General features: G+C 59.1%; 1 protein-coding gene across 1 annotated transcript; it reads right to left on the bottom strand.

Moving 5' to 3' along the window:
* Positions 1–6,339: 6,339 nt before the first annotated feature.
* Positions 6,340–11,872, bottom strand: LOC104509482 (annexin A6-like). The gene is made up of 10 exons (XM_010151438.1): positions 11,735–11,872; positions 11,068–11,158; positions 10,309–10,388; positions 10,072–10,125; positions 8,915–8,932; positions 8,005–8,101; positions 7,633–7,728; positions 7,302–7,360; positions 6,748–6,870; positions 6,340–6,474 (listed from the first exon to the last, which is right to left on the bottom strand). The coding sequence occupies exons 1-10, from the start codon at positions 11,858–11,860 to the stop codon at positions 6,415–6,417; spliced, it is 804 nt and encodes a 267-aa protein (XP_010149740.1). The 5' UTR covers positions 11,861–11,872; the 3' UTR covers positions 6,340–6,414.
* Between the last annotated feature and the right edge of the window lie 319 nt (positions 11,873–12,191).

Below are 12,191 nucleotides of genomic sequence, written 5' to 3' on the forward strand. Positions count from 1 at the left end.
CACAGTATCTTGGCAACTTGATGTTTTGGGTTGTAAAAATGGAAAAAACCCAAACAACTGAAAAAACCCAAACAACTAATGAAACCCCAACTGCTTTCTGCCGCTGCCCTTGGCTCCGGCCGGGATGTTGCCCCGGCAACCTGTCTGGGTTATGGGGGGGTGCTGCGACCCCGACCTCCCCGACCTGCCCCTTGGCTGTGCGTGTGTCCAAGGGCTCGAGGAGGCCCCGCACAGGCAGCGTCTTCCCTTTTGTTCCCCAAAAGGGCTTGTTTCACCCCAGAAGCCCTGCGCTAGGCTGTGAACCCTTGGAAAACCTGGCACGGTTTGGATTTGCAGCGCCCCGGGCTGACAGCCGCCTGCCATCCCCTCGCTCCACCCTGGGCACACTCGTGTCGAAAACCAGCATCGCTCTACTCACCCGGCCGGGGCGCGGAGGAGCTCGGAGCCGGGCTGGGAGCCCTTTGGGCCAGGCGTTCTCCGGCTGCAATCCCCAAATGCAGGAAGGCCAGCCCAGCTGAGCTTACTTTTAGGCATGGAGAAGGGGAATTCCCCATGATGGAGGCCCCAGACGTGGTTTTGATAAGGAGCCAGGCACCGCTTAAAGGGCTCTCCTGTGCCGTTCCTCCCAGGGGCTGCCAAACCGTGTCAGATATTAGTCAGCAAAAGGTGTGGGGGGGCGAGGGGGCTGTTGGGGAAGCTGTGATTCACTTTTGGACAACGGGAGAGCCTCGCTGCATCATTCTCCTCGCCTGCTTTCTGAGCGACTTCACCGCGTTCGCGAGCACGTCGTGCTGCTCCCCGGGGAACCTGCTGGGTCTTGCGGGAGGCATCCTCGTTGTCTCACGCGTTTCCATCCCATGCTTGTCCATCTCTGGCGTCTTTCTGGGGGAGAGCTGGCTGGAGACGGGCAGGCGATGGTGTGCCAGGGTTTTCCCTGGAAACCATCCCCCACCACGACCGATGGGTAGAACCGAGGCAGGAGCCAGCCAGTGCTGGAATAACCCCCAAGGATTGAGGAGTTTTGATTTTACAGGGGCTGATTCCCGCTTCCCAGCTCCTCGCCAGCCGGCACTAAGTTGTACCTGTACGCTTGCCGGGCGAACTGCAAGGCCTGGAAAGCCCCCTGCTTTAGTCCGGCGGGTTTGGGTGTAGGAGTGTGGGTTCTCGGCAGGAGGGGTGAGGAGCCGCGGGGTTCGGGGCCCGCTGGCAGATGAGGTACCCATGGAGGTGGTGGGGTGATGGTGTGCTCTGACGCGCAGCCTCTCCCCCTCTCTAGCCCGCTGCTCTTTGTGTTCCCACCCCGGGCCAGCCCAAACACCACAACTATGGAAACCAAAGGCTCCCGGTCCCGTTGGTCCTTCCTCATTCCTTCGATCCTGCTGTGCTCTCAGGGGAGAAGACTCGCCTGACAGCAGCTGTGATTCCCCAGAAGTGTTCATCGCCGAGACTTTTACCTGCCGTGTGGTTTTTCTGGCACGGGGTTGGGTTCAGCATCCCCGAGGGGGCTGCTTCACATGAAGGCACCCCGACTGCTTCCCTGTTTTCAGCCCTGCTGAGGGAAACGGGGTGAGAAGGAGCACAGGGCTGCCCTCTTGTTTCGGATCAGGGGTGACCCCACTCAGGGGGGAGCAGGGTGGGCCTTGTGCGTGTCCAGTGGTGCTCATCCCGAGCGGAAGTGGTCCTCTGCCGATGGGGGCCTCTTGGCAGCGGGGGCTGCTGCTCGTGGTGTGCCGATGGGGTGGGTGCCATGCTCCGGCAGCGGAGGGAAGCTGAGGGCTGACAGTGACGCTGCGGGAGCAGGGAGGAAGCTCTGGCCGCAGGAGGGGATTTCCAGAACACAGCGATCTGCTGCTTATGCAAATCAGGAACTCGAATTAACCTGGCAGGATGGGAGGGCTCTGGGATGGAGGGCAGCGGAGAGAGCCTGGGATGGTGGGCTGCCGGGAGAGGGAAGGAGGGAGCGTGGAAGGCGTGGGGTGGGCGAGGGGTCGGCAGAGGGATGGAGAAGGGAGGCGCTGGGGAGCGATTTTGCTCCCCCAGACCTCCCGCCACATCCTGCCTTCGCAAGGGGTCGGATTCGCACGCTGCCTTTCCAGGGATTCCGGGCTGCTTTTGCTTTGCCGGGTTTCTCCTGTCTCTGGAGTGAGGGGCAAGGCTCAGGGTCACCCGCTTCGCAGGAGATCACCACCTCCTGCCTTCCTCCACAGCCTTGCCATCCTCCCCCTCTCCTCTCCACAGGCAGCAGGGGGTGGGTTATGGTGGGATCTGGTGCAGCTCCACAGCAGAAATGCCAAGAGCTGTGGGAACTGGGTCTGGGAATGCTCGAAGGATTTCCTCTGTGCCTTAAGCTTTGAATTATTCAGAGACCAAATTTGCAAGATTAACAATAGACACAGAGGGGATTTTCCTCTCTTCCTCTGCTGACAGGCCATGCCTCATCCAGCTGCAATGCCTGAGAAAGGGGCTCCTCAGCAGTCATCACATCCTGGAAAGCCAACTCCAGGGATTCCGTTGTGGGGAGAGCAGCCCCAGCAAGCTCAGCTTCCTCCGCAGGCTGTGAGCGGCACATGGGTGTCAGGGCAAGGCTACTTCTTCCTCCTTTGGCTTGGGAAGAGGAAGAGCTGAAGAAGAAACCTCTGCTGGCTCCCAAGGCTGGGTTTCTCCCCTCCAGCTGATTGGGAGGACAAGAGGAGGGATGGAAGTGGCTCGCTGATGTTGCAGCATTGGACCAAGGACCAGGACCAGTGTCCTGTGTGTGTCTGCACCAGATGCGGCTCCCCCGGAGCTGACTCAGAGGGAGAGGTCCAACCCTCTGCACACCAAACAAGGGCTCACGGGGTTTTTTGGATGTTGCAACCTGTGAAATCTGGCGTTGGCGATGCCTGGAAGTGAGTCCATGCCTCCGGTGTTGCTGGTCAGTGCGCAGAACAGCCGTGTGCCGGGTGCTGGTGTGTGAATTCCAGGCCGTGGCGGCAGCTCCTCTGCAGCAGCCCTCAAGGCTGAAGCGTGGATGGCCAGTGCTGACCTGCCTCCAGCCCTTCCCTGCTCACAATCTGTCTTCCCCTTCTTTGTGCCCATCATTTTGTCCTCCCCTTTCCTTCCCTTGCCTTGGACAGCTTGCCTTCCCGTTGATCACAGAGGCAAGGCATGAGGTTTGCCACCAGTTGCCCTCGGATTGGGCTGGCTGGAGCCAGCAGCTGGAGTGGAGGTGTTTCTGGAGAGTGGTGCTATGAAATGGGTTTTCTCTGGAGACCAGGATGCTACAGGGGTGACTCTGCTTTGTCTGAAGGGTCTGTGACCTGCCCATGTATAGAGGGTTTCATGGGCAGAACAGACCTCACTTGGGGAATTTTTATTTAATTTATTGTCAATTAACACAAATTGCTAGTGAGTGATTTGGGCATTAAACACAAGTGTTCTCCCTTCCCCAGGCTTGTCTTAGGCCAAACATATTCATAGAATCATGGAATGGTTTGGAATGGAAGGGACCTTAAAGCTTATCTAGTTCCAACCCCCCTGCCATGGGCAGGGACACCTTCCACTAGACCAGGCTGCTCCAAGCCTCATCCAGCCTGGCCTTGGACACTTCCAGGGATGGGGCATCCACAGCTTCTCTGGGCAACCTGTCCCAGTGCCTCCCCACCCTCTCCGGGAAGAATTTCTTCCTGATATCCAATCTAAATCTGCCTGCTTTCAGTATAAAGCCCTATTCTTTCCCCTTCCTAGTCTCAGTGTTCCTTGTTTCACTGCAGGTTAATCCTTCGACAAGGTGACAGGTCACGTGTAACCTTCTGACTGCCACTTCTCTGTGCTTCTTACTGGGTTTCTTCCACTCCGCTGCTCCTTGTCCCAGGATACACAGCCTATATCCATGCTGCCAGCCCCCAGGCTTCTCTTGGTTCATTCGGAGTCCTAAAGCAACACCCCTGCCCAGCACCTCCTCCTCCTTCCCGTGGCTGCTGTGAGCCAGAGCATCTCATTTCTCTGGGCCTGGCACAGAGCCCTCAGGCTCTCCAGTGCAGGGAGGCAGCAGGGGTTTAATTGGGTTGGCAGTGGGAGATGCATTTACTGCAATGCACGACACCGAACGGGGGCATGTCTCCAAACAGGAGCTGCCTGCAAATTCATCAACTTCTCAGGGTGAGCAACGGGGAGAAAATGCCCCAGGTGCAGAGGGAGTCCCAGAGATCATGTGTGTGCTTCCCGGGGTGCTGTCACCCTCCTGGCATTGTCCTCGGGGTGGGCAGCTCCGCGCTCTTCGAGGTTCTCCCTGGTAGGGCAGCTCACCATGTGCTGCCAACCCCAGTGGTGTGGGGGTGGGATGCTGAAATAGGCTATCATCAAGTGTGCTTCAATGTTTGCAGCGATTGAAATGCTGCTGGCTGCTTCCTGATCCGGCTGTAGCAACTGCTGCCGGAGATGGATGACTATGGAGCCGGGGCAAGACGAAGGCTTTTTGGCAGCAGGACTTTCCAGGAGGAGTTGCTCTGAGGAGGAAAGCCCATCTCTCTCTCCCTCCCTGTCCCCAAACACTGCGTAACCCTGGTATCTTGCCCTCATCGCAGAAGCAGCTGGCAGTGGGTGCCAGGGAAATTCCTGGCCTTGGGACCTGTGTGCTGGGGTCACAGCCAGGCTTCCTGGTGGCAGCATCACCCGGATCCAGGCTGGGCACCGGCCCGAGGGGCTGCCTGGTCTCACTCCTGGTCCTCCACTGCTCCAAGGGAGCTGGGCTGTGGGTGACGGTCATCCGGCACAGGCTTCTGATACAGCCAGAAATTTCACTGGAGCGTTTATTATGCCTGTGTCCAGGGAATACATCCCCCTGTTCGCACCCCAAGGGCCATAATTTCGCAGTAAGGAGGCAGGATGACAGCTCACATGTTGTGTGCCAATGCCAAGCAGCTTTCCCCCCATGCTCTGGAGGAGCAGACCTCCACTGCCCCAAAGCTCTCTCAGAGGTGCTGGGCTGCTTCCCAAGCCCTAAACTTCCTCGGACATCACAGCCGGGTCCCTGGGAGCAGCGTTCCCAGCTGCGGGGACATGGCTGGCCCTGCTCCCTGCAGTCGCTGTGCTGTGCCCGGGTCCCCAGCAGCCGCACACCTCTGCTGCGGAGCCAAGAGCTGCAGGAAGAGACAGGCGGATGAAGATCAGGGTTACATCCTCCCTTCAAAACATCCTCTGCATCTGCTCGAAGCCTTTGCCAGAGGTTCCTGGCCGAACAGATGACCCGTAGGCTGCTGCAGGCGTGGGGTGGGGTGGGTTCAGCCCTCCCAGATGCTGCCTGGGCAGGGATGGCCATTCCTCCTCCCCACAGCAGCAAGGCAGAGGAGCCCAGATCTCTATGGGAGGGGGTGAAAAGGTTTCAGCCAGGCTTTTTTCCCCCCTAAGAGAGGTGATTTTGTTACAAGGGGATGTTTTACAGGAAGGCATCAAGGGAATCTTCAGTGGGATAACACCCAGCTGAGTTGTTTCAGCTTCCCTGGTTTGTCTCTACATGTTGCTGCTTCTCGACCTCAGCTGGTTTTGAAGTGTTGTAATAACACTGCGCTATTAGCCCCAACACTCCTTTGATATTCTGAAGGTGAAGCTTTCCTCACCCAGCTGTTCTAAGGAAGACTTGGGGATTCAAGACTTTTTGTTCTGACTTGGAAACAATTGAAAGTGCTGGAATTTCCCACTTTTGGAAATTCCAGTTCTTTTCTCCTGGGCGCTGGGGGGTGTGTGTGTGTGTGTGTGCAAACATAAACTGTTTGGGGGTGTAGCCTCTACGGCATGTGCCTTTCAACTGCTCCTTCAGCAGCTTGAAAGCACAGGAAACCATGTGTGAGGACGGGGAGATGCCACCAAGGCTGATTTGTATCTCTGGTTTATAGAAGCATCATCCCCACGGCACGAACCCCACCGGGGGTTTTCAGAGGCACGGAGTGAAGCTCTCCGTGAAATCCCTGTGCTGCTGCCAGCCCCAACTGCATTTCCAACTCCTTCTCAGCAGTAGGGGACCCTGTGGTGTTGCTCAGAGGGGCTTTGGGATCCCAGCACCCTCCCTGGGGCAGGCTCCTGCCCGAATTTGCCTGTAAGGAGAGACCAAGACTCCTCAGCCCAAACCTGCCCCGATAAATCGACTCTCTTGGCCCCAGCATCAGCAACAGGAAAGTTTTATTTATGAGATTCAAAATCGTCTTCTCCATCTGGGTAAATTCCTGGGTTAGTGGCATGATTGGATATGCATTATTTTCCATCGAGACAGACCCCTGTGCTCCCCTCCCGAGACTCGCCCGCTTGCAACGCGGTCCCGCTTTCCAGCGCTAAGCGAGTCGTTCTCCGTGGGGAAGCGCGCGTCCCCGAAGCTGCAGTGACATCAAGGCGGTGGGTGCGTGCGTGCTGGCTCAGACACGAAGAAGGGGCTCCCTCCGCCTAGTCCTCCCCCCCGCACAGGGCCAGCAGAGCCTTGCGGTAGTCGCCAGAGGTGTCCTTCTGCGAGAGGGAGACGCGCATCAGAGGACCGCCCGCTGATGTCTGCCCCGGGGAAGCCCAGTTCAAGGTGCTGGGCATGGGGAAGGTGTAGCTCCATGCCATGACCACTCCACATCCCCTCTACAGCCCGACCTGCCAACAACAGGGTCGGTTCCCCCTCCCCAGGCGATGCTCAGCCCCTGTGCCGCTCATGGCACCGCTCACAGCCTGGGTCCCTGCAGGGCTCAGCCAGATAAGGTGACAAACCCGGGAGGGACACCCGTGTCCCCTCACCTCAATCATGTGGTGCAGCGATTTGTCAAACAGGTCTATGAACTCGCTCCGGATGTTGAGCAAATCGATCTCACTCCGGGAAATCATGATCCGGGTGAGGGTCCTCTCATCTGTGCCGGCACCCTGCAAAGGGAAGCTTGAACAAAAAACCCCAGGACAGGGGCCCAGGCACCCTCCTGGCATCTCCAGCACAGTCCAAGCTGGGGATCGGGTCCAGAGGGGGCCACAGAAATGATCAGAGGGATGGGACACCTCTCCTGTGAGGAAAGGCTGAGCAAGCTGGGGTCAAGAAGGCTCCGGGGAGACCTTATTGTGGCCTCTCAATACCTAAAGGGGTATCGAACGTGCCGGGCTTGCTGCCGGCTGGACACGAGCCTGCCTACCCCCTGCAAACCCCAGCAAGCTGATGCGGCATTGGATCCAGCTCAGCCCTGCCCCCTCGGGGACAGCCGGGGGATAAACCCCATCACTGCCCTGGGGCTAAACCAGGGAATCTCGAAGGGTGTCTGCCCACCATAGCCGCTCTCCCACAGCCCAGCCCCAGGGGTCCACACCTTCATGGACTTGTAGAGCTTGTCCGCGAAGAAGGCCGGCTTGTTCTTCACGCTCCGCACTGCAACACACAGAGGGGAGAGAGAGTGGGCTCGCGGCACCCAGGGGACACATTGCAGCGAGGAGCTCTGATACCCGCTGGGTCAGCTGCAAAGCCCTCCTTGGTACAGGGGTGCAGGCTCAGCCCCGTAGGATGCCCTATAAATCCCACGCCGCTGGAGTTGCCCAAAGGCAGCGGGAATCTGCCCTCACGTTGCCTGGGCAGAGGCAGGCGAAGGGGCTGCCTGCCCTCCGGAGAGCCTTGCCCCGAGGGAGCACCCGCCAGGCACTGACCGATGGCCAAGAAGGCGTCCCTCACGTCTCCCGACATCCGCTTCCTGATGGCGTGCTCCACGTCATGGTTGGTCATTTTGATGAACTCCTGAAACACTGGGGATGGGGAGAGGAGAGGGTCACTGCCGAGCCACTCCAACCCAGCCCCAGGCACCCAGGAGACCCAAGCCTCAACTGTGCAGACTTCTGGACCAGACGGGACCAGAGCAGGCTTTGGTGACCTCAGCCAGGCGCCCCAAATGCCATCTCCTCCCACCGCTGGGGAGACAGGGCCACCCCAACCTCCTGCTGCCCGGGAGTCCCATCCAGCCTGAATCACAGCCCCTGTGTCACAGGGAGGTGCTCAGCAGCGATGGAGAAACACGATCCTACCTCTGCGGAGGTGTGGGTAGCTGCGGGTGCAGAGGACGCTGAGGAAGCGGGTCTCCAGGGAGTCGCTGGAGTCGTTGCTGGAGACGTCGGCCAGTTTCTGGGAGAGCAACGGAGAGTGAAGAGGGGGTCAGGGGGAGCAGCATAGCGCAGAGCGGCAAAGATGTCAAATCACTCTTCCTGCGGCAGCCAGTCCTGAACACCCTCTTGCAAAGGGGGTGGCCTCTCAGGAGCAGGAAAACAGCTTATTTTTTGGCCAAAAAAGGCATTTTCAATGCATGGATGTGAAGCTGCACAGCTGCGCACTCACACACTACCTCTGGGAAAGGATCTTGTCCAGTTCTTATGAAAAAAGCTAGCAATGCTCATGATTAAGACTTCTTTTTTTCCTTTGGGGGAGGGTGCAGTGGGGGTAACCAGTGCTGAACAGGGAACTCAGAGCTGCCAGACACAGGAGCCACCCTCCACCCTGGGCCGCAGGGTGAAGTGGCTGCCACCCCTGCTGCGCAGCTCAGCAGCGAGGCTGTGCTCATCGTGCCCATTAGGCTGTTCAGGCAGAAAGTCGCCCCTTCCCCAATTCCCAGTTTTGGGGAGCTGGCCCCTCATCCCATGCTGCCAGGAACACCAGGTTTTGCATGCAGGCAGCAGGCAGGATTGGTACCCAGCTCTCCCAAGGGAGGAAGGTGGCTTTCCCTCCCGCCCAGTGCTGCAGGGAAGTACCCTCATGCAGAGCATCTGTCCCCTTGCCACCCTGTCCTCCTGCAAGGACCCTGGAGCCCCCAGCAAGCAAATCCAGCCCCTGTGGTCGGAGGAGCATGTGGAGCTGCTCCTCCCAGGCCCAGCCCTGCACCCAGAGACCCCAGCATCCCCTCAAACATGCAGAAGCCTGAGGAGCCAAAGCCTGGGCACTCACCAGGGTCTCAGCAACGACCTGGTAGAGAGAAAGAGACAGGAAGACAACAGGGTCAGAAAGTGCTTAGTCATTCCCTGACAAAGGGAAGGAATTCTAGCAAAATCCCCCAAAATGACCTGTCTCCAGCTCCTCTGCTTCCCCATGGGCAGGCCTGATATTAGGACCTGTGTCCTCCTCCAGTTTGGCCTGTACAGCACTATCTGGGGGGGAGGGGGGTGGGCTCCGGCCAAGCAAAGCAAGCCCTCCCACCCCCAGGGGCCTGGCTACCAGCACAAAGCTCCTTGGGAAACATCCATGGCTGGCCTCGGGCTGGCTCACACCAGCCTGCCCGCCTCTGCCAGGCTGTTAGACAAAATACAGCCGCGCTGGCTCATCCCTGCCTTTGCCATCCCTGGCTCTCTCTTTCTTTGCAGCAGGTCGAAGCGAGCGGTTGGGGGGGGAGCTGCACCTCTGCGTGCTGCCGGCAAGTGTCGGAGCAAGCGGTGCTGGGACAGGACAGCCAAGCGAGAACTCAGGGCAGAGCCTGCACCACATTTCCCACCCCCTTTCAGGGGGGTTTGGCCTGAAAGAGCAGGAGGCCAAGGTGCACAGCCCGAGGGTCGCAGGGTGTGGGCCATGAGCCGAGCCAGGCAACGGGCCCCAGCGCTGTTTCTGGCCGCTCAGCCTTCCCCCTCCTTTCCGGGCTCACCACAGCCCAGTAAAGATGAGGGAATGGTTTTAGGGCTGGGGATGGCACCCCTGAATGCTGGCTGGGTAAAAAGCAGTGTCGGCTTTAGGGCTGTGCAATGCAAAGGTGGGTGGCTCCTGCATCAAAGCTGCCTTTGAAGCTCAAGTACCAGATTTCAGCATCGCTGTGTGCTCCCGGACCCCAAAGCAGCAGCTCTGCACTAGAAATGGTGCAGCCCCTGGTTGGGAACTCCCCGGGGCTGCTCTCGTGGTTTGCAGCTTCCCTGTGATGCAGTGGCAGAGCCCAGGGCATCAGGAATCCGGAGCTTTACCTCCAAGGGTGTCACTTCACCTGGCATCTGCCCCTGCAGCTGACACAGACCCTGCCCAGCAGCACTGGCTTCCCCAAGGATGCTATTCCTAGAGCAGGGTACACCATCCTCATTTTCGTTACACACAGCCCGTGACAGCACTGCCTGCGCGGTTCTTACCTTGGCATCTTCATGTGCCTGTGAGAGGTTCTCTGGTCCTTCGTCACGGTTGCCCTGTGGTTCAACACAAAAATCATGGAGCTGGGGAGAGCACATCTCCCAGGAGAGCCCCAGGGGTGGCAGACGGGGTCCAGCAGTGCTGACAGCCGGGTGGTGATGCCTTCTCCTTAGTCGTGTCCTCGCAGACCCCCCCAATGACCAGGAGGGGACAGTCCCCAGGTAGAGAGCCACCCTTACCAGAGCCAGGGAGACGAGGATCCTCTTGAAATGCCCCGAGGTGTCAGAGCTCAGGTCGTCTTCCAGGCGCTTGTGGTAGGCTGCGGAGAAGGGGGATGGCTGAGCCCTGCACCCCACCCAGCAGTGCCTGTCGTGCCTGTCATCCCCACAGGGCTGGTGGTGCCACCCTCCAGCCCTCGCGTGGCTGAAGCAGATGCCTCCACCTGCTATTTTCAGGCCCTGGGATCAGCCCAGCAGCTCTGACTCCCTGGGCATGAGCACAGCCTCTTGCTCCAGATGCTCCCGAGGGAAAGGGGTCATTGCAAAAGAGCTCTCAGGGGAGCAGACATCGGTGGCAGAGCTGGGGCATGTCATTGTGACATGGAGAGAGGCCAGGACCAGTGTTGTGCTGGGGCAACCAGCCACAGAGCCGTCCGTTTAAAACTACGGGCTCCCTGGGAGAGAAGGGGCTGGGGATTTAACCTGGAGCTTGCAGCTCTTGTTCCCTAAGGAGAAGGGGACATAGATGGAAGGGTCTGGAGGTGTGAGAAATCACAGGATGGATTTCAGGACTCCCGCCATCCTCATCCCGTGTTTCTACTGCTCATTAACTATGTGTTGGACCTGGGGAAGAGCTGCTCTTGCCTGGAAGGACTAATGGACATTCACAGCACCTATCCGTGGGCCCAACCCGGAGATAATTGTACCCAGGCTCACACAGCATTAAACATGGTCCGTGCCCAGGACCCGGGTGCTCCCCGTGTCCCTCCTGTGCCGTACCTTCCTGATATGCCTTGTTGATGGCTGCGATCTCCTGGTTGTTCCGGGTGGCCATGATTTCGATGAGGACACTCTCATCCGTGCCAGCCCCCTGGAAGAGAGCAGCATGGCAGGGTGCTGCCAGTGCCAGTGCTGGATGCGGACACAGTGGCATTGCCCTGACAGTGCCAGGCAAGGAGCGTCTGCTCCAACCCCAGGGCTACCGCATGCCAAAAGTCCACAGCCCCAGGGGCTGGAAGGAACTAGCACAAGTGTCCAAGTGAGCTGCTCGGGGGGTCCCAACTGGTGTGTCTGGTTTGCCCCCACCCTGGCTCTACCTGGCTCTCGTGTGGCTGCCCACGCCTGGCAGGGCACTGCTCCCACTGCATCTATGGGGATGTTTTGGGAAGCAGAGTTAAACCTCCCCGAGAGGCTTGTGTACGAGCTGGCTAGAGCACGCTGGGCTGCAAAGAGGCCAAACCGGGCCCCTGGCAGGTCTTGAGAGCAAACCAGGCCTGTGCCCTGGTGCTTCCTGCTCTGCTTCCCTTCCGTACAGCAGACAGGAGCCTGGGGGGGTGTGAAGCTGGGGTGCGCTTGGCCCCAGGCCACTGGCAGTGTGGGTACAACCCCAGCAGAAAACCACCTTGTCCTCTATGCGCCAGAGCCGCCCCCCCGGCGCAGCAGTTACCTCCACAGCCTTCCGCAGCTGCTTGGCATCGTACTGCGCCGGCGTCAGCATGAGCCCGAGCACCAGCTTGGCCAAGCTGCCTGACAGCTCAGATTTCAGGTCTGCCATCAGGTCCTGCAAAAACATTTGGGAGTTCAGTCCCTGGCTCCTTCCACAGGGACGGACCCTCTGAGGCAACAGCGGGGGAGACAGGGAAGGAGAGTGTGGAGGTGGGAGACATGGGTGAAGACCCTCAGGGTAGCGTAAGGTCACGTTTTGGGGGTGGCTCTGGGGAGATCCTGGCTCTGGGCTCCCCGAGGGGGAAGCAGAGGGGAAGAGGACACCCTCCCCTGGGGCTGGTGGTGCACCCAGAGTGGGAGATGATTTCACAACCTCCTTGTGGGAATCATGCAAATCAGGGTGCCCTGCTCCCTGGGCAGGATTTCTTTTGGTGGGGGGGGAGATCTCTGCAGGGGGA

Source organism: Eurypyga helias, unplaced genomic scaffold (assembly GCF_000690775.1).
Source record: "Eurypyga helias isolate BGI_N326 unplaced genomic scaffold, ASM69077v1 scaffold16635, whole genome shotgun sequence".
Taxonomy (NCBI): domain Eukaryota; kingdom Metazoa; phylum Chordata; class Aves; order Eurypygiformes; family Eurypygidae; genus Eurypyga; species Eurypyga helias.

Coding starts and splice junctions, on each gene's coding strand:
- LOC104509482 (XM_010151438.1), bottom strand. CDS start 11,860: ATGTTTTTGCAGGACCTGATGGCAGACCTGAAATCTGAGCTGTCAGGC. Junction 10,126..10,308: donor TCCTCGTCTCCCTGGCTCTG/GTAAGGGTGGCT, acceptor GTTGAACCACAG/GGCAACCGTGACGAAGGACC. Junction 6,475..6,747: donor CGCTGCACCACATGATTGAG/GTGAGGGGACAC, acceptor TCCCTCTCGCAG/AAGGACACCTCTGGCGACTA.